We start from the raw sequence: 25,137 nt of genomic DNA, 5'->3' as shown, positions 1-25,137 counted from the left end.
TCCCTCCCTCTCCCTTCCATCCTAACTTCTAAATAATTTTCATATGTATCACCAATGTGCAGAAAGGAATACTGAGAATTACAGCTTGGTCTCTGTAGGTTGGGGCATAGTGAGTTCATAATCCTTTCATGTAATAGGACTCTCGGCTAATGCTCTTGTTAGAACATACTGCTCTTAGTAGAAAAGTCGTAATGAGTTGGGAGTAGGTACTTCACTCATCTAGAGTTTCGCATGTGCCCTGAGAGGGACTTGACACGACCAGACTGTTGTTTGATCTTTGTGTCAGGGGCATCTCTTCCTGGCAGAGGGCTGCTGCTTCAGAGCCTTGTGATGGGAGGGTGTGTGTGGAGCTCCGTGCCAGCTGGGCGCACTGAGGACGCTGACAGCTGTGTGGAGGTGCGCCTCTCAGATACTGAAGTGCTGTTTGCTTTGTTGTAGCAACTGCGCGAGTTGATAGCCGAACACAAGCCTCATATAGATAAGATGAACAAAACTGGGCCGCAGTTATTGGAGCTGAGCCCGAGGGAAGGCTTTTCTATCCAAGAGAAGTACGTGGCCGCAGACACCCTCTACAGTCAGATTAAAGAAGATGTCAGAAAGCGAGCTGTGGCCCTGGATGAAGCCATTTCTCAGTCAACTCAGGTGAGGCTTTGCACCCCGAGTGCGACGGGCTCTCCCACAGCAGCGCTTGGGAGGATGGTCTCCGGGTCTCCTAATTCAACTCCAGCTGAAATTGTTTCATTGCATTAACTCTTGAGTGTGGATGTTTTAGTCTCAGAGGTGATCCTTGCCTGCATCCAGTCCTTACATTTCTCTGCCTGCTTGTATATAAGTAAGGCATAATTTTCAGTGACTTAAGAAATATGCAGTTGTCCAGACATCGAAATAAGTGTCCATCTAGAGTGGAATTCCGTGTTTGCCATTGGAAGAGATAAGAGAAAGTATGATTATCATTATTAATAAATCACTCCCAAGACAGCAATAAGATGACTATGAATGATAGGCTGAAGAAAAGTTGAAAAAAATTATTTTGAAAATATCTTTCTCAAGTCTATTTGCAGTACCTGCAGATTTTCCATTTTGAAGGCTTGGTGTTTATTTTTAGATACACTGGTCCATTTCCTGTAATCGTGGCTGACAGTTCATTTAATGTTGAGGATTGTGTGAAATCTATTAATATAAATGAACAAGTGTTTATAACTTTGCTTCATTGTCTGTGGAAATTTAAAATTCTTTCATGGATCTCATTATGGGTTTGACCATGAATTAAATGCAAGCTTCCATCACATCTTTTGTTTTGTTTTGTTTTGTTTTAACATTTTTTAGTTCAGGACACTTGTAACTTAAGAAATCCCTTTCATCTCATCAAACCTGCCCACGAATTTCACAGTAAAAATGTAACTTTTTGAGGATGCCAAAATAATCAGTAAAGTGAATGAAACTATCAGTGTTGATAGACACCCAGATTATTGAACTAATTTTCAAAATTATTGTTATTTTTATTGCGGTAATATGAAGCGGTCGTCAGATGCTGCCGTCAGGTGGCCCGATTGTATATTAACAGACACTATTTCTAAATGAATTTATTTCCAAGCAGCAGTCCTGTGCCCATAGCAGTGTGACTCAGAGGGGTGTACATAAGCTGTGATTCTAGGCATAGGTTCCCTCACCAGCTGGATGGAGCTCTCTTTGGATGTGTTCACAGCGGGGCCAAGGTTTGGTTCCCAGCCGTGATCTTAAGCAGGAGTTTGGTCGCTTGAATCCCACCCGTGGTGTCCTTCCCCTGTAAGCGGCCCCTGTGCTTGACCCGCAGTTCCACGACAAGATCGACCAGATCCTGGAGAGCCTGGAGCGTGTGGTGGAGCGGCTGCGGCAGCCGCCGTCCATCTCGGCAGAGGTGGAGAAGATCAGGGAGCAGGTCAGCGAGAACAAGAATGTGGCGGTGGACATGGAGAAGCTGCAGCCCCTGTACGAGACCCTCAGACAGCGGGGCGAGGAGATGATCGCGCGGTCCCAGGGCACGGACAAGGACATATCTGCCAAAGGTGAGCCCTTTGGTGAAGGGACCTCTGAATGTTACTCTTAGAATGATTCTGGGTGTCCCCTGACAGCCCAGTTGCATATCAACACACTGGAGTTTAGGAAAAAAGTATCTCACAGGTGGGGCTTGTTTGGGGTGGAAGGGCTGTGCTCACCAGTCTCTGGTTACTGTCTTCCTGTGTCTGTGAAATCAGTCCAGTAAATACAGCGTGCATCATGATACGAAACCATGTGGTCTCCAGGCCCTTTAAATCAGGTGATTAAAGCATAATGCTAATTAAAGACCAAACCTAGGGATAGCGTGTCCTCGTTACTGACTGCATTAACTAATGTAATGGGTACCCAATCCCACAGCCACAGAAATGGCCACCAGGGTCCTAAGCTGACACCTTAAAAGTCTGGCCTGGGGTTGAAAGGAAGAGCTTGTGCATAGGTCAATGGAAATTCATGGTAAGGGAATGCTAGAACGGAACTCAAAATACGTGTCCTACTTCGTTACATTCCAGGGATCGCGTGGACATCTCTATTCTTGATTTGGAGAGCATAAAGAATAGACTAAACCTTTTTTGGAAGTAAGGCCAGCCTCGGTGAACTCAGGTCTCCCCTGAGCTGTGGTGCCTCTGAGCGTTGTCCCATGTCAGGAAGACTTGGTTCATAAGGAACAGGACACCCTTGTGAACTGCATTTGTCTAGAAAGGCCACTGGGCCCGGGGATACCCTCTAGATGGGCTCAACCCACAATTGGCCCAGGTTTAGATCCGTGGCAGACAGAATTGTGATTCCTGTGTGAGCTAGAAAGTTGTGCTTTTGTTGATAAAGAGGTGTGTCTTCACGATACTGTTCTGCTCGTAGCTGTTCAGGATAAGCTCGACCAGATGGTGTTCATCTGGGAGAACATCCACGTGCTGGTGGAGGAGCGGGAGGCCAAGCTGCTGGATGTGATGGAGCTGGCGGAGAAGTTCTGGTGTGATCACCTGTCCCTGGTGGTCACCACAAAAGACATGCAGGACTTCATCCGCGACCTGGAGGACCCCGGCATCGACCCCTCCGTGGTGAAGCAGCAGCAGGAAGCAGCGGAGGTGAGCCAAGTCTCCCTTAAAGTTAAGAGAACAAGGCGTAGTGGCAAGAATGCTGGGTTCCTTTAGTGTAAATATTTGGAATTATGCTGTTAAGACTGATACTTGACTCTGAAAGTGGAATGCACAGGAGTGTAGTAGGGGACAGAGTCCCCCTGCAGGTTTCCCTTGGAGAATGTGTATTTAGAAAGTTTCTCTCCGTCCCCACTGCTTCTGCCTCACTGCTGGGCCTTGTCATGTCCTTTTTGTCTACGAAAGGAATCCGAGCGGCAGCCCCGCCTGCAGTCTCTCTCCCTCCAGCCTCTAAGCTTGCTGCCCATCATCCTCTAGACCCGCTCTTGCTGTCCTGCGGCTTCAGAGCCCTCGGAGGATTGCATCCATTACCCAGTATCCGGGTTACCTGGAACATGGGATCAGCCCTTTCCATCCCAGCCTAGCCCAGGCCTGTGTTTCCAAAGCCACCTTTTTCGAGGATCCTCTCCTTTCCCCAGCTCCTTCTCCAAAGCAGCTATGTTCTTTCTAGCATGTGCATTTTGCACATTTTGTTTCCTTGCCCTGGGATGCCTCTCCTGACACGCCTCTGGTGAATCTCACTCAGACTCCAAGGCTCGGGTGGATGGTCACCCTCCACCCTCTCGTATACTCAGCTGAGTCAGTCTGTTCCCATAGCACTCGCCTCACTCACAAGACTGCAGAGGGTGACTTACTGTTGGCGGTATCTCTGTCCTTCCTGATGGACTTGAAGCCCCTTCTCCCTGTGTCTCCGATGCCTAGTTTGGGGCTTGGTTCATCCGTGGTCAATAAGTGCATCTTGAATGAATAAATGTAGTTAACCAAGAAAATGAAAGCAAAGGTAGAATACTGCGTATCTTTTTTTTTTTTTAAACAAATACTTGTTTTATTTTTTAATTAATTTATTTAATTGGAGGATAGTTGCTTTACGATATTGTGATGGTTTTGCCATACATCAACATGAATTGGCATTTCCGTCATAGGTTTTGTTTTGTTTTTGTACTTTACATGTCCTAGGGTAAAACTGAAAATCCAGAGTTAGATTATTCTACACCTGCTAACTAAGCAAATACATTAATTTGTGTGATGTCTTTAAGGTTATATGATACTTATGTCTGTTTTAAGTGTGTATTGCCAAACTCATTGGTTTAAAAGACAAAATGTATTTTCATGCTTTTCAGTACTGTTGATATATTTTTTTTTAAATTCTGGTATGTGTTACATGGAATTATTTCCTAAATATTGTCTTTATAATAAGCACTTGACATTTGTTCCCTCAAAGGACACTTGTTCTTGGTTTTTCTGTTCTCTTGTTGAAAAAATTTAGAGCAGAAACTTAGAAACCAGGTGGAAGAAAATAAAAATTGATTCTCATCCCGTCTCCTAGAGACAACTGCCATCAATGTCTGTGTGCATTTTTTTGGTTTCACTGTGCTTTGGCTTAAAACGCTAAGGCTGCCATTTCTTATTCTAGGTCATAAGGGAGGAGATAGATGGATTGCAGGAAGAGCTGGACATGGTTATTAACCTCGGTTCTGAACTCATTGCTGCGTGTGGGGAGCCTGACAAGCCCATTGTCAAAAAAAGTATAGACGAGGTACAGCCCCCATGTTTCCTGGCTTATCAGATGGTTTTTAAAAGGATTTTGCTAATTAAAGCATGTTTGATAGTAGTTGAAAATTTACTATATGACACTGAAAGAGTTCTGATATTTACATTGTAGCTAAATTCAGCATGGGATTCTCTCAACAAAGCTTGGAAAGATCGGGTAGACAGACTTGAGGAGGCGATGCAGACTGCCGTTCAGTACCAGGATGGACTGCAGGTAAGGCTTGCAGCGTGTGCTGGAGCGGAGGGTTCAGATTAAACAATGCTCACAGATTGGCGCGTTGGCATTGCCCCGTAGCTGCAGGTGTGATGCCGTCAACTCACCTGCTTCGATTCCTGCTGTGCCTTTTCAAAGAGATTTCTGACACTGGAGATACACACAGATTTACAGACACCGCTTTACACACATTCAGTGACATTTACTTTGGGAAAAAAAACATTTTAACTTTTTAAGGTGAAAGTCACATTATTTTTCATAAATGTCTCAACCCCAGACAGTGAAGTGGGGCTGAGTCTGAGTTCTGTCCTGGAGTTGAGTGGAGTAAGATGAAAGGGGTAAACAGTATCTAAAAATATCACCAAGTGTATGAAGCTCAAGTCAGACATAAAGAAATTTGATTTAAAGCCAGTGTTACTGGTGAACTAAAATAGATTTCTATTTTATTAGGTCATAATCAGTCATGTAAAAAGTGTTTTCTTCTTTTCTGTGTATATAATCCCTTTTAATGGTTGTTTTTCACATCCCTCACAGATTCTCATTCAGTTCACTAACCAGTTTTTTAGTTTATTCTTTACATTAAAAATTCCCCTGTCAGTTGAAGCCAACTCAGGGATCTTTCTCTCCCTGTTTTCCTTAACGTTGTTCCATTTCCTGACAGGGTGGCAGCAGCTGAAGCCTTCATCCAACCATACGGAAAAGGCCTCTCTAAGTGTTTCCATAACAGCAAGAGAATATCATTTGCAAAGCTCAGATGAGGACATCTTTTCCCTTTGACTAGGCCACTTCATATCTAAATTTATAAAAATAAATATCACAAGCCGGCTGTATGCCAGCTGAGAAGTATTTTGAACCTTGTAAATATATTTTAAAAAATTCACTACAAGTGACACCTTATTATAATTCTCCTGCCTTTCTTTTTAAACCAGTGTGATCATTTATTGGTTGAGTATCAGCAGCCAGTAACCTGTCAGGCCCCAGCTCCGTGTCCGCGGCCAGCGGTGATTCTCACACCTGTCTGGCGGGCCACTGGGACTGGCCCTCTCTCTGGGCTGGGCCCCTGGGACTGGCCCTCTCTCTGGGCTGGAGATGGCACTGCCATCAATAGCCCCGGGGGGTCAAGGTCCCAGCTGGACACTGAGGCTACTCTCATCACTACTGATGGACAAACAAGGCCCTTCAGAGGTCCCACTGGTCCCAGGTCAGTAGCATCACCTTGGGGATGAAGGGCAGTGAGGGACTGAACTGTAGCTCAGTGTCCAAAGCTGAAGACATTCACTCCAGAGGTTTCAGGGCTTGATTGTTAAGTAAAACACTGTTTGTTTCCCAAATTGTTGCTTAACCTCTCAGGGCTTGTTCCAAAGTGTTTTCCCCCTGACTGTATGTCCTGGCAACTTCATTAAGTGGCACAATAATTTTGTATATTCAGTACCTGAAGAAAAAGTAAGTAGAGCCTTTTTAGAATATTTATATTGCATAAAAAGAATAAGAATTATAGGAGATTTTGCAGGTTTTTTGCAGTTAATAATGCTGGTCTTAATCATTATATGTGTAGGATTTTAATGCTAATCTAAATAATACATAAGAGTTTACTTGAGACAAATTGTTTCAAGTGCCTAGCAGTCAACTTCTTGATTATTTGAATCAACAGATGGGTTTGAATCTTTTTCTTTCAGTATATTTATGCAGTCTGCCTTTTAGGCAAACATAAAAGAGGACAGAATTTTATTCTGTGTGGTAACTTTATAAAACTTTTTTTCAGATAGACTTTTCTTGAAAGTTCTGGATATTCTAAGATTCTGTTCGAGGTAGAATTCCTTCTTCAAATTTGGATACAAAAATGGAGATTTCATCTATTTCATATCTGGAATAACTGTTCCAGTATATTGCCACTTACTTTTTATTTTTATAAAACAGGCTCATTGCTTAATATATAGATTTATGATTATACTTCTCTCTCACAGTTGAGATGGTGTAGTAGCTTCAAATACACTGTTATAATAATGTGACCTGTGTGTTTTTCAGGCATTATTTGACTGGGTAGATATCGCAGGTGGCAAATTGGCTTCCATGTCTCCAATTGGAACGGATCTTGAAACCGTCAAGCAGCAGATTGAGGAGCTAAAGGTATGGTAAGGGCTGAGAAATCCACCAGGCACGTTGTGTTCTTAGGTTCTTGATTCATGGGATGCTTTGTGCAGATTTTTCTGTGTTGCATAATTGAAGTGCTTAATTTTGATTATGTAACTGGTTTAATATAAGTGCCTGCACATAAGCAGCTGCGTATAAGTGCTCATTCAATAAAGGATACAAAGTACTAGTAGTATTTCTTACCAAATCAATACCGGTTTATTATAGAAAAATTAGAAAATGCAGATAAGGAAACTAAAATGTTATGTACCAAGTGGCAGGCACTCTTAAATTTGATTTATAGCCTTCCAGATGTCCTCATGTTGAGAGTAGGATGAGGTATGTGTGTGTGTGTGTGTGTGTGTGTTTTACATATTACCTATGTATACTATACTGTTGGGCTTTCCTGGTGGCTCAGACGGTAAAGAATCCGCCTGCAGTACTGGAGACCTGGGTTTGATCCCTGGGTCAGGACGATCCACTGGAGAAAGGAATGGCTACCCACTCCGGTATTCTTGCCTGCAAATTCCCATGGACAGAAGAGCCTGGCATGGCAGGCAACAGTCTGTGGAGTCAGAAAGAGTCGCGCGCGACTGAGCAACTAACACTTTCACACACTATACTGTAAAGATTTTAGAACTGGATTATTCCGTAGCATGCTGTAGTCACTGATACACACACTGGCTTCCCCGGTGGCTCAGCGGGTAGAGAATCCGCCTGCAATGCAGGAGACACAGGTTCGATCCGTGGGTCAGGAAGATCCCCTGGAGAAGGAAGTGGCAATGACCACCAGTATTCTTGCCTGGAGAATTCCATGGGCAGAGGGGCCTGGCGGGCGGGCTACAGTCCATGGGTTCACAAAGAGTTTGACACAACTGAGGGAGCGTGTGCGTACACACACACACACACACACACACGCATATACAGCAACGCTTCTGTTTTCTTCCTTGTTGAGAATACTTCAGTTAGTCTAATAGGCCGAAGGAGGATCCTGTGGGTGAATGGGATCACAGTGTTTCCCCCAGTGTTTGTTCTGTAGATTTTGTTGTTTCCCATCTGCTTTCCTCTGTAATCTTTTTTTCCTTTGTGGCTCTTGATCTCCAGCTGTGAAAATGGCTGGGCCGTTTCCTCCACTGATGCTCCTTTATCAAAGTAGGGGCAGCATTTCCTCCCGGGGTTTAAGTCTTCCTCTGCAGAGGCATCGTGCCCCTTTCCATCAGTGCTATGACATTTTCACATAAAGTTACTATCTGGCTTTAGAAATGTAGCGTTTTCCTCTCTGAGTGTGATATAGAATATTTTGGTTAGAAAAAAAATTGTTTCTTTTTGAGAACTTTACTCTTACCATCATTATTAGATTGTGATTTTTTTTTTCACTCTGTCTGCTCCTGTAGTAAACACATGGTATCCTTTATATACAGTTACAGATGTGCAGGGTTTGTGCATTTTACATGTATCTCAGTGGTTTGCATATAGCAGACTAGGTGGGGTGGTTGCCTTGGGATCAGGTATCTGAAATTGCACCCTCTTTAATCCACTTACCAGCCAAATGGTGTTATCTAACTGCTCTCACTTCTGTGTCCCCAGCTTAGTTGAGGATAAAGTGATTTTCTTTAGAAGTTTATTGAGAACACCTTGACTCTAGAAAATGTTCACTGTGCTTTTGTTTTTAATTATTATTTTAATTTGCTTGAAAAAAATGAAGCGACTGCTTAGTTCATTAATCATTTACTATTTAGTTCTTTACTATTAGAGATTAAACTCAATACTTGATGAAAGGATGGTTTCCTATTACAAGTAATCCCTGGCTAACTTGTATTAGTTGGCAAAGCTAGGATGATTACATACATGTCATTAAGCACCGGGAGAGAGGAATGTTATTCTGAGTCATCACTGGTTGAGCCATAGGATAAATAAATATTAATAAGCACAGCATGGCAGGGAATTCCCTGGCAGTCCAGTGGTTAGGACTTAGCACTCTCTCGGCCAGGGCCTGGGCTTGATCCCTGGTCGGGAAACAGATCCCACAAGCTACGTAGCACGGCCAAAGAGAAAAAGAATAATAATAATAATAAAACAGAATAGCAAGCTACAGAAAACATACAGTGTTGAGTGAATGCAAGATGTATGTATGCTTTGAGCAGGAAATTAAGTTTGTTAGAGATTTTTTTCCCTGGGTTTCATATATGCAAATATATATTTTGTTTTATTCTTTCCTGTAGCTTCAAAACATTTATTAAATATGTGTAATCAGACACTGAAAGAAGTTCATCGTTGAAATGTGTTTGCTCTTTATTGTGGAGACAGAAGTGAAATAACCAAACTATAAAAACATTGTTTTCATCAGAAAATGTTGAATAATGAAAAATTTCTTTTTTAAATTAATTTTTATTTTATATTGTAATACAGTTGATTTACAATGTTGCATTAGTTTCAGATGTGAGAAAATTTCCTTTTATCTATCCTTTTTTTTAATCAGTAAACCCTGTATTAGATTTTTATTTCTCTTCGGCCCACCCCAAGATGAAGTATGAATTAGAATAAAGATCCAACCCATAGAATTTTGGTTTAAAATTAGTGATGTGTGACAAATTTTCCTTATATGTCTCTTTTTTAAAAAAATAGCAATTTAAGTCAGAGGCATATCAACAGCAGATAGAAATGGAGAGACTGAACCATCAGGCAGAGCTTCTGCTGAAGAAAGTAACAGAAGAGAGTGACAAGCACACTGTTCAGGACCCACTGATGGAGCTGAAGTTGATATGGGACAGTCTGGATGAGAGAATCATCAACAGACAGGTAAATACCAATTTCAAGGTCATATATTAATGTAAAATAACTATTAAAAAGTAAAATAAGGTGTTCCTGGATACAAACATTGAAAACCCCTACATTCACTTATTTCCTTAGAATTTTTCCTGCTTTTCATGCCTTAAAAAAATTTTTTTTTCAAACTTAAAATACAGGAGGATGTGTGATTGGGTTCATTGGCTTTGCCTGTAGACCTCTGCAGCATGAAGCAATCATTTGTTCACTTGTGTTTTATAAACGTGGGCTGTCTGTCCTGTTGGACATGTGGGTTGATCATCTTCCGCCCCTCTGTCTGCAGCACAAGCTGGAGGGCGCCCTGTTAGCGCTGGGGCAGTTCCAGCACGCACTGGACGAGCTGCTGGCCTGGCTCACGCACACCGAGGGCTTGCTTGGCGAACAGAAGCCTGTTGGAGGAGACCCTAAGGCCATCGAAATCGAACTCGCCAAGCATCATGTATGTGGCTGTTACTGCATTGTCTGTTTTCTTTTCTCTGCATTTCTAAGGTCACCAGATGTTTCTGGTCTGTTTCTTTTTTAGGCATTTTATGGTTTTGACCCAAGTTTCTATTTGACATCTGCAACATAAGCACATTCCTTAAAAGATGATAGTCAAAATGTTTTTCTCATTGGTCAAGGTAGTTATTCTCCAAAATAGCAAGGATGGGGAATTTCTGACTAAATTTTAGGAGGGCTGCGTGACCAACACTGGAGGGTTTAAATTTCTGATTACCCCTGTCCTTGGATGACATTGTTTTACAAGTAGTTGAGAACAGCCTGGCGAGTCAGTTTTCTTACAGGCTATTGTGTGTTCCCTCCGGTCACCCTTCCCTTCATGCGTCTCCATTGTGCTTTTAGGCTTGTCGCCTATTTCTGTCTGTATCTCTCTAATCATGTTGGAGCTTATCCTTGTGTTCCTTTCTCTTACTTTTCACTGGCTTTTTGTGTCTCTTAGTCTTTTTCTTTCCAAGCTAGCCTTTTAAAAGTGTTTGTTATGTTGAGAAGAGTTTTTACATGTCCTGTGCTTGATTGAAAGCTTATAAATGGAGAATGTTTGCCTTGAGATATATGCAGAAGAGTTTCATAGTTTTGTCATCTTTGTGACACTGGTTAATAATTCTTAGTGGAAAATTCCGTCCATGTTAGTCAAGTCACGAGGTTTAATGAATAAAAGTTATGCCCTGTAGAGTTGATCCCGACATTTCACAGGCTCTCATAGAACTTTTAACATTCACATTATGTGGTGTCTTATCCTGATCTTATTAAGTTTTCCTTGATTATCATATTGAAACATTTGATTATTTTACATATTAACACCATTTTAAAATAATAGGTTTCTAGCACTTTAAGATCATGATATACAGTTTTTTCTTATTCTTGCTTAATTCCTCTTCCTTCATGTGTTTCCTTGCAGTAACTGTTCCCTAATATAAATTTTTCTTCTGTTTTTACCCCGTTCTGTCTATGTTTACCATCATTACCCAGCCATGTCTGATTAAGCAGTTAGAACTAACTTGGCATCATCAATATTTGTCCTCTTTTAACCTCTATATTATACCTTTGCAGTCAGAGTGGCTCTGCATGTAGACAGAATGTTTCTTCTCACAGTGTGAGTTTATAAAGCATTTACATCGTCACAAACTTAGCCATTGTCCTAAAACTCACATACATCGTGACAGGAACGTTGTAGAAGATGGTAGAGGTGGGAACGTGAGGCACCCTGGCCCAGTTATTTTGCAGGGATGACTTAGGAACCTTTAGTTTCCTTTAGTTAGAGATGTTTTCTCCTTGCATTTTTAAAAATTTTCTTCTTTTTATTGACGTGTCATTGATTTACAATGTGGTGTATAATTTCTGCTGTATAGCAAAGTGACTCAGTCATAAATATATATGTGTATATTCCTTTTATGTCTTTCCCATTAGTCTATCACAGAACATTGAATACAGTTCCCTGTGCTATACCGAAGCACCTTGTTGTTGACCCATCCTCCATACACTACTTTGTGTCTGCTAATCCCAGACTCCCAGTCCTTCCTTCCCCCCTCTCCTTCCGTTTCTAAAGGTCACAGTTCAAGGATTCAGAATTGCTAGCACAGTTTTTGGAGAAAGGAAGGGAATATTCTCATCTCTGTCCTGCCTTGTGCTCTGGTTCCTAGGCTGTGGCTTATATAGTGGGACTCCGAACATTTGTAAGAATGACTTTTATAAAATTATCATTTGCTTTTATTATGAAAATATTGAGCTCTTACCCTTTGAAAGTGATTCTTACTGTTACCGTATCAAAGTACCTGCTGCTTATAAAGATGACTCCTTACTCAGCTGACTTTATAGCTTTTGAAAAACCCTCCCTCACCAGATGCCCCAGAACCTGAGTGAATGGAGTCAGAGGAACAGTGATCACAGGTGGTTCGTGCCCTTGGCTGAAATCCTCCTGGTCTGGGGTTCCCAGGGTGGGACATCCCACCCAGGATAACACAGAGTGCTCTTCTTCTTTGCAAAACACATCTGAGTGTAGAAAAGGATTGTCACAGACTTTTGCTAAAAATAGAGGAAGATTTCTTCTGGTTTCCAAAAACAGCACAGTCTTCATGAAAGGAAACTATTCCTGAGCTATTATTTGTTCTTTAAAATTCTTTTCAGAATTCTTTTAAAATTCTTTTAGCCTTGCAGTTGCTTTCTGCACTTACCACTCTTGTCCATATTAATGCACCTAAGTGTTATTAATCTGTCCTTACATTCCCACTGGATAATAGAATAGGAAGGTATTATGCACTGGGGTCTGCTATAGGCATTTTACGTGTGTAATTTCTAGTAAGAGAACAACTAAATGGAGTGCTGGGCTCATGCATTCCCAGTAGATGGTGAAATCTCTTTCCCTTTAATAGTAGAGCCTCCTGGGGTTCCTGTCAACTTAAGAGTTAATTCTGGCACCCTTAAAACCTGAGATGATAAAATAATATTCTATGATCATCATTTGTTTACTTTTTAAGAGTACTAATTGTAAGACATGGGAATGTATTCATTTTATGTTCAAATATATATATCAGTATATTAATATATGTTTGAAATTGTTTACCCAAGACGTGGAAATTAAGTTCAATTAAAATGAGCTTGAATCAAATGAATATTTTTGAGTCTTTTAACTGTAATCTCTAGATAATGTCATCAGTTGCAAAGCTGTTCTGATGGGAAGCACAAGCAGTGTTCTCAGCATAATCATTTAAGGGGATGTTGGTAGATTGAAGATAATACTCATCAAAGCTGCAAAGCTAAGGGGAAAGTTTAAGAAGTTCACAATATTAAAATTCTGTGTATATGATGTTTTAATTTCAAAAGGTTTCCTAACCAGGAAATAAAACAATTGCGTTAGAAGCGAGAATAGTGTATTACAAACTAGCAAACATAGTAAGTGTTACTGGAATGTTTTCAGGTGCTCCAGAATGATGTGTTAGCTCATCAATCCACTGTGGAAGCCGTGAATAAAGCAGGAAATGACCTAATTGAATCAAGTGCAGGAGAAGAAGCGAGCAGCCTTCAGAACAAGCTGGAGGTTTTGAATCAACGCTGGCAAAATGTTTTGGAAAAAACAGAACAAAGGAAGCAGCAGCTGGATGCTGCCTTGCGCCAGGTGAATAAGGGGATAAATCCTGAAACCTTCCGTAGTCTTCAAGATCAGGATGGCATGGCCTTCTCTGATTGGTTTTCAGACCCCTGTTTAGTTTTTATACCTTGGGGAGAGGAGTAAAAATAAGTGGGATAAAGGCGCAGAGCTGAAGAGAACGCAGCTTTGTAGCTCTTAGCCTGGTGGTCTGATCTTCTAACGAAGAAGGGCAGGTGGTCCAGAGGCCCCTGCCATTGTTCAGAATGCATGGCGAAGCTTAGCAGGCTGCTTAAGCTTTGTTTTTGGCTTCAAAGTGACCATATTTGGCACCTGTCTTGAACCTCTCTCTCACTCCAGGCCAAAGGGTTCCACGGTGAAATTGAGGATCTGCAGCAGTGGTTGACCGACACTGAGCGGCATCTGTTAGCGTCCAAGCCTCTGGGAGGTTTACCAGAAACAGCCAGGGAGCAGCTCAATGCCCACTTGGTAACTCTGTTGTTTCCTCCAGCTCTGGCCTCAGGTTAAGAAATTGACCATTTTGTATAGGCCCTGGTGGTAAATAAACTGTAGGTGAAGGTTTAAAGGCTATCCAGTTTTGTAGCAGAAATGTAAGTGGTTGACACTCTGTTGATTAAATGTTGATTGAATTTTTAAAGTCTGAATCTCTGTTTTAAAGTGTAGTGTGTCAATATATGAAAAAGAGGTTTTAGAAGTTTAGGCATTTTTTTAGAAGCAAATCTTCCCCCATAAAATGATAAACTTTTATGGATAGTAATAGGGTAAATTTTAAACTGTGGTGCCTTGAGTGAAAAGAAAAATCCCAAAAGGAATCAGAATGAACTGAAAAAGTATTGCTGTGAGCATGAGATGCTCACTGAGTTTCACAGAAGGCTAGAAGATGTGTTCTTGTCCTGTGAAGACAGAGTGACTTATTTGCTCCTTTGAACGTTGGTGGGGCAGTGCCTTCAACCTCACAGCCGCCAGGTTTGGACAAGAGGACGCTTGTTTTTCACTGTCTGTCCCCAAGCAGTGCCTCCTGCCTGCGGGCTGTTCCTACTCAGACTGTAGCCCTGTCCTCTCTTAAGGATAAGGAAGAAAAATAATGAACTCGAGATTCTGACTTTCTGTCATGGCAATATGGAAAAATTTGAGTGTCTCTGATCTATTGACCTTGCCTATTCATTTCCCATCATAATTCTACTCCAAAAGTTGTAAGAGAAAGCAGTGTGTTGCAGGTGTTGGAAACTAACCCTCTTAATTTTTATATTTATGAATTTGCATCATACATCTTCTTTAATATTCTAATGCTTACAGTTAGCATCTTAAGAAATTAAAGCAGAAGTACTTAAGGGTTTGGCAAAAGAATGGTCCATTGTTTGTGAAAGTCTGTCCTCTTTAGTAATTCTCATGTTACTGTAAAATCCTACTAATAAAGCTGCACTTATTGGGGATAGTTTTGTGTTTGATGATTTGGAGAGGAAGTGCCATCCTGTAGGTGCTGTGAAGAAATACAGCAGAGGTAACATTTGGTACACAGCGGCTGTGAGCAGTTAAAATGAATCCTGTTAGTCCAGCAGAGAATTTTCTAGAGTCTGTTTTCCTTGTTTTAGAAAATTATTATGTATGTGGTTTTGTTGTTTATATGTTGGGTTTTGGGTGCCACAAGGGACTCATTTGTTCACTGAAAAAGTAGTTGACTAACTTGGGAGTGCTTGTCTTTTCCATAAATCTGGCCGTCTTCCAGTTATCTCCTTACTTCCCAACAAGTACCTGCGTAGCTGTTACAGTCCAACAAGTATAAGTTTAATGAATACTTGAGCAAGCATGCTTGAGATGTTTGTCTAATAACAGCTATTTTTTAAATGTTAATTTAGAAGAATATAAAGGAAAAGTTGGAAAGCAAAGGACTTATCTTTAGAATATTTTATTTTAGAAAAATATCACATATCATCATGTCTGGTTTGGGGTAGGCTATTTAAAATGAATTTGCTGATATAATTTGCTAGATTATAAAATTCCATGATTTAAGGAATTCCAAAGAGTTACTGATTTTCGTAATACTGTTTTAGTCATGTTCTTTTGAGTTGGTTCTCTTATACGTGAAGGAAACTAGAAAACTTGTGCTATTACTATTTCCTGAGATTTAGCAATATTTAGAAGCTTTGCTCTGATTAGATGATATTGTAAATATGTTTAGAGGGGGATTTTTGTAAATATGTTTAGATGATACTATAAATATGTTCAGAGAGGAAATTCTTAAGGTTTAAGAAATTACAAAGTGTTGAGGCAATAAAGTTCTAAAATTAGTAGTGATTGTCACACATCCTTATGAATATACTAAAACACTGACTTCTAGACTTTAAAAAGGTGATTTTTATGGACTGTATCTCAATTTTTAAAATTATAAAATTGAAAGTGTTAGATAGTATATAATTTTTCAGTGAGAGCTATGGTTTGACTTATATTAAATCAAATCAATGGAATAGAACTGGTCTTATTTTTTACATGAATGTAACTATTGTTTCATTGATCTTCTATCCTGAATCCGTTTAAGGAGTATTTTTTATATTCTTTGTAGAAGATACACACTGCATTCTAGTTGAAAACTTTTAAAATGTTATACAAGAGAAGAATATTATATTCATAGGGCCACAAGTCTGGCTTCGGTGATTTCAAAGTCTGAATCATCAACTTTTGTCTTTCTATACTGGGTCTTTCCTTCTATCCACTGTAAGTCTTCTGAGCATAGAATTACATTATACAAAAAACATCATAGCTGCTGTCTCATGTCCCAGGGAGAGACTTAGAGAACCCGTTTTACAGAGAGGAAAGTGAGGCTCTCTGAGGTTACGTTATGCACCCAGGGTCACAGAGCTGATTGGTTACTGTACGCTGTAACCTTTTGCAGTAGCAGTAGTTTAAAATATCGACACATGTGAGATAGATTGATGACAATAGCCCCATTCCTAGGATTTCTTGGTAGAAACAGTATGATTGTACGGTTAGGTGTTCTTTGAATATAGCAGAAAGTTCCAGTGTCAGGGTTATTTGTGAGCTGGATGGATTGATAATGTGGAAGAAGAACTCAGATTTTGTTGTCTTAAAAGTGATGTAATTTGGGGGAATATCTCCATTTAGGAAATCTGTGCTGCCTTTGATGTTAAAGAAGAAACATATAAGAATCTGATGCAGAAAGGCCAGCAGATGCTTGCAAGATGCCCCAAATCAGCAGAGACAAATATTGACCAAGACATAAATAACTTGAAAGAAAAGTGGGAATCGGTGGAAACGAAGCTCAATGAAAGGAAAGTATGTGCCTTGATGAATACTGTAGAATGAATGTCTCAGTTTCATTGCATGAGTCTGACCTTATCTCTGAGTAAAACGTCAGTGGAGCTTTTAATGACTCGTGTTTAAATTTTCTTTGTATGCGTTTGGACATTAATGGGTTCTGAAAATAGTATTCTGTCTTAACATAGGAGAGCAGAGTTGAAGGAGCCTATTCAGACACAGATAGAGAAAGGTATATCATAGATCAAGTGTTACTAGATACAGTTTAAGCCTGTGAACCACTTGAATTCTGAGTGGTTAAATAATTTTAATCACATTTATTAAGCAAAAGGCAGGCCATATGTAGGCTTGGGGTAGGGGGAGGGAGACCAAGAAAATGAAATGAATTGTATATATAAAAATAAGCACTTATGCAACAGAAATCTTTGAGAGGGAATTAAAAATATTAATCATATAAAAATGATAGGCTTGGAATACTAGATCATGTGCCTTCACCAACAGAGCATAATGTATATATATTTCATAGTATTTTGACCCACAAAAATGAATTGTATGCATGTCAAATTTTCTTTTTCTACATTCTGTTTTGTAATTATGTTCTGTTGCGGATTGTTCCCAAACCATAATTTTAGTGTATATAAATTCTTTTTTACTTGCAGTGAGATGCTTCTCACTCTACTTGAAGGGGGTTAGCCAGTATTCAAAAACTGTCTGGGAGAGATGCAGAAATACACAGACTATGCAGAAATACAGCGTGGATGGAAAGGAGATCTATCAGAGAGTGGTTACACTGGGGGAAAGCGCCTTGAATACCACAGAATGCTCAATAATCCGTCTTTGCAGGTTAAACTGGAAGAGGCTCTCACCTTGGCCATGGAGTTCCACAACTCCCTCCAGGACTTCATCAACTGGCTCACCCAGGCGGAGCAGACCCTCAACGTGGCTTCCCGGCCCAGCCTGATCTTGGACACTGTCTTGTTTCAAATCGATGAACACAAGGTAAGCTGCAGCCCTGATGTACGGCACTCACCTCTCAGACGTTTTTAGACATCAGGCTGTGTTAATGGGAAAAGCATACATTTGGTGGTTTGACTACTGTCTTTTGTCCTTTGAGACCAGATCATCATCCCAGAAGCATTTCAAGATCCATTTTTCCTTACCATGCTTTTTTTTTTTTGGAAAGGTCTTTGCCAATGAAGTCAATTCTCACCGAGAGCAGATCATAGAGCTGGACAAAACTGGAACCCACCTGAAATATTTCAGTCAGAAGCAAGATGTCGTTCTCATTAAGAATCTGCTTATCAGCGTACAGAGTCGCTGGGAGAAAGTGGTCCAGCGCTTAGTGGAGAGAGGAAGATCTTTGGATGAAGCAAGGAAGAGGGCCAAGCAGGTAAACCTCTGTAAAGATCCTCAGAACTCGGCAGTGACTCGGTTAGGTTATTAAATAGATGTTATGTTATTAAAGTCCTTTTATGGCAGGCTGTGCCTTGTGTAGCTGTCATGGCCTGGGGCCAAGGTGTTTATTTCCTACGAAGAGCGTGGCCTGAGTCTGGAGGATGACTTCACTTTCTGAGCTGGCAGCAGCCCCAAGCCCTGGGGATCAGTCTTGGAGGGACTGATCTTAGCTTGATCTCACTGATGGACCCTTATCATCAGGGCTTGAAAAGACTCTCCATAGTTCTGTTGTTCTATTTGTTTTCTTTGTCCTTCCAGCCTCCACTCAGAGTGAGGCAGTCTGTTAAACTGCTATGGCTGTGTAGCTCCAAAACCAGGCTCTCTCCCCACGGGCCCCCACGTGGCTTTCTGAAGGCGTGCTCTGGGTCTGAGCTGCTACCAGGGTCCTCTTCTCCTCTCCCAGTCCGTGCACTTGTTGGCAAGCCTTCCTTTCTTCTCTGGTTGGATACCGCTCCATCCGACTTTGAAATGAACTGTTTGAATCTTGGGGGGGCTGGTTTTTTAATCTAAAGAATCTCACAAGGAGCTTTTCTTCCTTCCTTTATTTGTCATTAATATTCTGTTCTAGACTGAACGCTGAAAAGTACAGTGATACATTTCTGTACTCCAGGGAAGAAGAAAGATGCACCCCCCTGGCTTGGCATATAGCTTTGAGTTTTTACTAGGAACTTCTTGGAATAACATCTTTATCATGACTCTTTCTAACCCATTCATTTGCATTTGTCTGGCATTGGTGTTGGGCTTGGTTATTTGGGGAGTGAGGTTCAGTTGGGCAATGCAGTAGATGACCTGGGAGTCCAGTGTTGGAGCATTTCAAGCAGTCAGCATAACATGTTTAAAGGCTTGCAACATGACAAATTGAATTGTGATAGGATTATAGGCTGCGTGTCTCTTTTTGAGTGGGAAGTGTGGTGTGTTCCATGTTATAAGTGCGTCTCTGGAATGGAATCAGCCTGGATGTTTTTGTAGGACAACACTCAGGCCAGACCTGCCATGTCTCTCCCGCCTGTGCAGCTCCGTCGGCTGTACCGGACGCACTCTGAGTTAGGAACGTCTGATCACCAAAGCCTCTTGGATATCAGTTGCCGATCGGCCACTGTCTTCCACCTTTCTTTATTGAGTCTGTCTTATTTTCTCAATTTGTTCAGTTAAACATGTAAGGATACTGTTCTCCGTGCAGAAGGATGTTGTTTCTTCTATTTGAGTGACTTCAAAACAGTTTTGAGAGCAGAACCAGCCTCAGAACGTGTGCATTTATGTCCTCGTACTTACTGCTCGGTTGTTACAGGCTGTGCTATCTGCAGATGGCCCAGCACCATCGTCAGCTGTTTATTTACTCTGGTATCTCAGGTTTGGCTCAGATCTTGGCTGCAGTTCTCTGACTTGGGCAATCTGTGTGGCTGTTCTGGCCTCTCTGTTTTCATTGCTGCGTTGATTACCCCTGGGGGAGGGGCCTGGGGAGAGAGCTCGAACGAGATGGTCTCCACTGGACCTTTGCCGCCTTGCCATTTTGTGCTGTCACTGAGCTTGTTGTCAGAAGTCTTTTTGTTATTTCACTGTTCATGTTCTTTGATAGAAAGCAGATTGTATTTTGATTGCTCAAGTTTTTGCTATGTTTCTGTTCCCTTGAGTTCCTTAGAAGAAATAATTTGTAACCAGTTTCCCAGTTTGGTATCCAGAAACAGTACCAGCTGAAATCAAATACTGGATCGGCCAAAAAGTCCATTCAAGCTTTTCCATACCATCGTATGGAAAAACCCAAACGAACTTTTTGGCCAACTCAGTGTATATAGCACCAGAATAGTTCAAGGTTGAAGACAGAATTCTGTTTTGCTAGAACTCAGGTACGGTGGGAACTCTTATATATAAAACCAACATGGGAGGCTCAGGCTTTGATGGGAGGGTTCAGAGAGCAACAAGAAAGACACTGAACTGTCCTTGAATTAAATAGGAATGTAATGGCCCCTTTTTGTTAAAAATGAATGTACAAACTTTATCCTTTTTGTACCCGTCTCTTATCATAGGAATTAAACACCTGAGAAGTAAACCCAGATCTGTCAGGAGACAACAGCAGAAGCCTACATTATTGTTTTTTATTATTTTATTGAAGTATAGTTGATTTACAATGTTGTGGTTAATTTCTGCTGTGCAGCAGAGTGACTCAGTTATGCAAATATATATTCTTTTTCATTATGGATTATCACAGGATATTGAACAGAGTTCCCTGTGCTGTACAGCAGAACCTTATTGTTTATCCATCCCATATGTAACAGTTTGCATCTGCTAATCCCAGTCTCGCCAATTCTTCCCTTCCTCGCCCTCCCCCTCAGCAGCCACAAGTCTGTTCTCTGTCTGTGAATCTGTTTTGTTTTGTAGAATGTTCATTTGTGTCATATCTTAGATTCCAATCAGAACAGCATTCAGAAAGCCAAATGAAAAAAAAAAAATGAAAGCAATATGAGAGACCTATGGGATAACATAAAGCATGCCGGTCTATACTTAGGTTAGTTATTAAGCAAAAGAAGTGGTGGGGGGGTGTTCTGCCTGATTTCCCTGCCTGCCCCAAGCCCTACTTCTGTTTCTGTTAAGGCTGACTGTGTTTGAATGAGTTGTAACAAAGTGACCATGGGGCGTGACCACAGAAGCATTAACAAGATGTTTTGCAATCTGCTGATGAAAATATTCTTTCTCCTCCTTCTTCAGGGAAAACTTTGAATAAATAATTTCTTACATTTCTGTTACTATTAGTTTCTGTTTAAAAATGTATTCGATTTCAAATCTAGTGAGTGTGCCCGACTGGACAAAGATGTGAATTTCTTTTACAGTTCCATGACGCTTGGAGTAAGCTTATGGAGTGGCTGGAAGAGTCAGAAAAGTCTCTGGATTCTGAACTGGAAATTGCCAACGACCCAGACAAAATCAAAACGCAACTGGCGCAGCATAAGGTGGGTGGGCAGCTAAAGGAAGCACGTTGTGTCATTGTACGTCTCAAGGTCACTTTGAAATTCTTATCTGACTGTGTGTTTATTCATCATAAGAGAAGAAAGGCTGTCCAGTGTGGACTCATACTAAATTTAAAACCACTTGCCCTTCATGTTGGTCAAAGGGCAGTAGTATCTTTATTTCTCCAAGAATCATTCCATTATGATTCCAGGATTAACTGTTAAAAGAAAACACAAAAGATTAAAACCGGACCTTCTTTTACTATCTAAAATAATACATGAAGGATTTCCAGAGGTTGAACATTAGTACCTCAGTTTATCACAACTGCCTTGTCTTGTCATTTCTTTCATAGCCATGCAGAAGATAATTGTGTACTGAAAAGAATGTAGGTTTTGCCATATAGATTGCTTTAAACAGTGCAGTGGGGAAAATTGGTTGCCTCATCCTAAATTGGTATTATTGGGAATGTGTATGAAATTTCACCCCTGTCCTTAAAGAGGCATGGTCACCGGCTTCCCTGTGCAGATAAGAAGATATGGAGACACTGGTTTTTTGTATTTTCTAACGTATATAGTCCAATCACATGCCATTCAAAGACCATTTCCCCATTCTCCCCAGCACTTTTAAATTTGGGTCTTTCTATATATTACTCTGTTTGTAACGTGATCATCAGCCCTCAGGATGAGGATGTGTGTTGAAGGAGCATGTTCCTTCAACGGGTTTGTAATTTTAGGTTTTACATGTAAATCATTGCTTGGAACATGATAATTTTTAAAAGGCTGTGAGAAATTGGTTGATGTGAGTTTTATCGTCATCATGAAGTTCTAGCCATCGTGTTTATCCAGGCTGGTGGCTCCATTCATGGGTGTTGCTGACTGCAGTGGTCAGGATGCTGGGGTCATGGGGGCCCTTTCTTTGGCTGGATGAGGGGTCGCGAGTGGCTTGTCCTGCTGGCCCCTCTGCGTCTTCCCAAGAGCTGCCCCTCCAGCACTGGCAGCCCAGAGACAGGGACCAGCACCCTCCCTGCCCTTCTCAGAGTAGACCAACCGCCTGATATGAACGTAGCATAGACGTGGAATTATGAAGTCTGATGAAAGCACGTTACATATTTAACATAGGAGGTCCTGGGCATACAAATGTGTGCAGAACCCTGTTAGATTCTCTTTTTCCTAGTATGACCTGTCATGGTCACCCTTTCTCTGAGATAAGGATATGAGGTACATTAAGCCAGTTTTAAAAGAAGTCTTTTCTCTTTATCATTTGGGTATGTTTAAAAACGTTGACTCTGTCCTGTATTCAGCTATAACATTTGTTATGTATCTGCTGTGTGAGGAGATAAACACACATGTCAGTACCATGATTCTAAATCTAGCATTCTATTGTGAATAACAGGAAAAAATAATAATAACAGAAAACAAACTACAAAAATAGATAGTGGAATGAGTACATGAGTGTGTGCTAAGCTGCTTCAGTCGTGTCTGACTCTGTGTGACCCCATGGACTGTAGTCTGCCAGGCCCCTTTGTCCATGGGATTCTCCAGGCCTGAATACGGGGATGGGTTGCCACTTCCTTCTCCAGGGGACCTTCCTGACTCAGGGGTGGAAGCTGGTCTCTTACGCTGCGTGCACTGGCAGGCAGGTTCTTTACCGCTAGTGCCACCTGGCAAACTTATTGCCAAGAATGAAGTCATTCTGGACTTTCATAATTGCTCAGAATATTAGCTACCTTTTCCTCTCCAAACTGTCTTGGATCTCTCAAAAGTTTATTAGCAATTCCATTTTATCATCACTGTTTATATTGTTTGCAGTTTATGTCTACATGAGATTCAGGATTGGTTTTGCTTGGAACCTGTTCTTGTGGTAATGGTAGGTGCTCTGAAAGACACTTGGATTCTGCAAAAAGTGAATCCTTCCGTTTGAAAGTGTAAAGACTCTGCTCTCCCCTGGCGTGTTCCCGTGTTGTGCACACTGCAGCGCCTGACTCAACGATGGCGCGTGTCTCCGCTTATTTGTCCGGGGTTTTTCACCGTCTCTCACCCATTTGTGGATTGGTCCCGAGTAGACACAGCGTTGTTTTCTTGTTGAACATGTAGGAGTTTCAGAAATCCCTCGGAGCCAAGCATTCTGTGTACGACACCACCAGTAGGACCGGGCGTTCCCTGAAGGAGAAGACCACCCTGGCTGACGACAACCTGAAGCTGGACGACATGCTGAGTGAGCTCCGGGACAAGTGGGACACCATCTGCGGGAAGTCGGTGGAGAGGTGAGACGCTCCCGATGGCAGCCGCTCGCCGTGCTGGACCCCGGCAGACTCCAGGCCTGGTGCCTTGCAGGGAGGGCTGGGGCCCCTGAGTACGTGCCTCCTGTGCCTGGAGAGCATCTGCTCACCCTGGAGGCTTTGCTGTCCATTACTGTTTGTCTCTAAGGGCTCAGTTCATTCAAAATGACCTCCCCCTCTGCGCCTCCCACCGCCCCTGCCATGGGACTGGCCCCAGGTCTGCCGTTGTCCTCCTCACACCCATCCCCACATCCTAGCAGACCTGTGTGCTTAGAGCAGAGTGCGTTCTTGGGGCCTCCCTGCCCATAGCCTTAGGGACCAGCTCTCGAGTGTGGACCAGGACACGGGCTCCTCACTGCACTCAGCAGCGTCCTCCCAGCCTGGCCCCACCACCCCTTCCTGTCTCCTGCCTCCTCTTCCTCACGTATCAACCAGGAAAACCCAAAGCTTCGAATAATTTTTAAGTACCTGAGAAAGTAAACTAGTGGTAGCAGAGTTTGTGCCCGCACGTGTGCTCGGTCGCTTAGTTGTGTCCGACTCTGTGCGACCCCGTGGACTGCAGCCCAGCAGGCTCCTCTGTCCATGGATTCTCTAGGCACCAGTGCTGGTGTGGGCTGCCGTTTCCTCCTCTCGGGGATCTTCCCGAGCCAGGGATCACTTCTGCGCCTCTTGTGTCTCCTGCATTGGCAGCCAGGTTCATGTTGCTCAAGTTCAAAGCTCAATGTTCAAGTTTCTCATCCAGAGTTAGTCTAATTGCTTTTGTCAGTGTCAAAATTAAACAGCATATTATATATTTCACTCTAAGGAGCTTCATCATGTTTTTATGGTTACTTTTTAAAAAAATCTTTAAAATCGTCTCCAGTCTCAGAAGGTTACAGCTTTTTGCAATGTCCTCTAAATGATTTCACAGCAGTTTGTAAGGCATTCTTGCAGAGACAGAAAGGCCCAGCGATGAACAGACGCCTGAGTGGCAGGCGTTAGTGGTGGGGGCACGGTGACTGCAGAGCCAGCCTGAGGGGCTTTGGGGTGATAGACTGTGTCCTGATTGCAATGACGTTACATGAATACAGACGTGTTAAAATCCATGGAACTGTACCTCTGCAGACTAAACGTACTGCGTGACTCCTGAAAATGTACATTTTTTCATGGAAAAGGCATATTTTCATGACGAAAGCAAAGGGTCCGTGATTTCCAGAGGTGATGATGAGGGACATTTCCTGGAATAGATGCCATGTATTTAAGGGATAAAAAAGAAAATTTGAGAGAAATTTTGTTATTTTTTTAGGAAAGCAGAGAAACCGCAGTGAATCCTAGTATGCTCCTTTTTCTCTTAAGGTCTGCCCAGCCTTTGCAGAGGGATTTTAGATGTTCCGTTCTTAGAGGGTGGCTTTTTTGTTGCCCAGATTGATTGTTTTCCATTTTTCCTGCCAGACAAAACAAATTGGAGGAAGCCCTCTTATTCTCCGGGCAATTCACGGACGCCCTGCAGGCCCTCATTGACTGGCTCTACAGGGTCGAGCCCCAGCTGGCCGAGGACCAGCCTGTCCATGGAGACATCGATCTGGTGATGAATCTGATCGATAATCACAAGGTATGATTATCCGCGACATGTTATTTTATCTTGTCTGATTATTCTGAATATAGAGGGAACTGTAATTACTTCATTGAGCCTTTTAAG

General features: G+C 41.8%; 1 protein-coding gene across 20 annotated transcripts in view; it reads left to right on the top strand.

Moving 5' to 3' along the window:
• DST (dystonin) overlaps positions 1-25,137 on the top strand; it is a 514,655-nt gene that overhangs the window by 461,179 nt on the left and 28,339 nt on the right. For all 20 annotated transcript variants that reach the window (XM_055571805.1, XM_055571789.1, XM_055571786.1 and 17 more), the window contains 16 exons: positions 439-642; positions 1,814-2,045; positions 2,893-3,119; positions 4,603-4,725; positions 4,852-4,953; positions 6,979-7,080; positions 9,709-9,882; positions 10,193-10,348; positions 13,322-13,519; positions 13,850-13,978; positions 16,631-16,801; positions 17,627-17,782; positions 17,967-18,173; positions 21,064-21,183; positions 23,275-23,444; positions 24,891-25,050. In XM_055571805.1, the coding sequence (XP_055427780.1) occupies positions 439-642; positions 1,814-2,045; positions 2,893-3,119; positions 4,603-4,725; positions 4,852-4,953; positions 6,979-7,080; positions 9,709-9,882; positions 10,193-10,348; positions 13,322-13,519; positions 13,850-13,978; positions 16,631-16,801; positions 17,627-17,782; positions 17,967-18,173; positions 21,064-21,183; positions 23,275-23,444; positions 24,891-25,050 (2,631 nt within the window). The remainder of the gene's footprint in view (positions 1-438; positions 643-1,813; positions 2,046-2,892; positions 3,120-4,602; positions 4,726-4,851; positions 4,954-6,978; positions 7,081-9,708; positions 9,883-10,192; positions 10,349-13,321; positions 13,520-13,849; positions 13,979-16,630; positions 16,802-17,626; positions 17,783-17,966; positions 18,174-21,063; positions 21,184-23,274; positions 23,445-24,890; positions 25,051-25,137) is intronic.

Source organism: Bubalus kerabau, chromosome 3, assembly GCF_029407905.1.
Source record: "Bubalus kerabau isolate K-KA32 ecotype Philippines breed swamp buffalo chromosome 3, PCC_UOA_SB_1v2, whole genome shotgun sequence".
Classification (NCBI taxonomy): Eukaryota; Metazoa; Chordata; class Mammalia; order Artiodactyla; family Bovidae; genus Bubalus; species Bubalus kerabau.
Note: the sequence above shows the minus strand (reverse complement) of the source record. Positions and strands in the feature narration are given on the sequence as shown.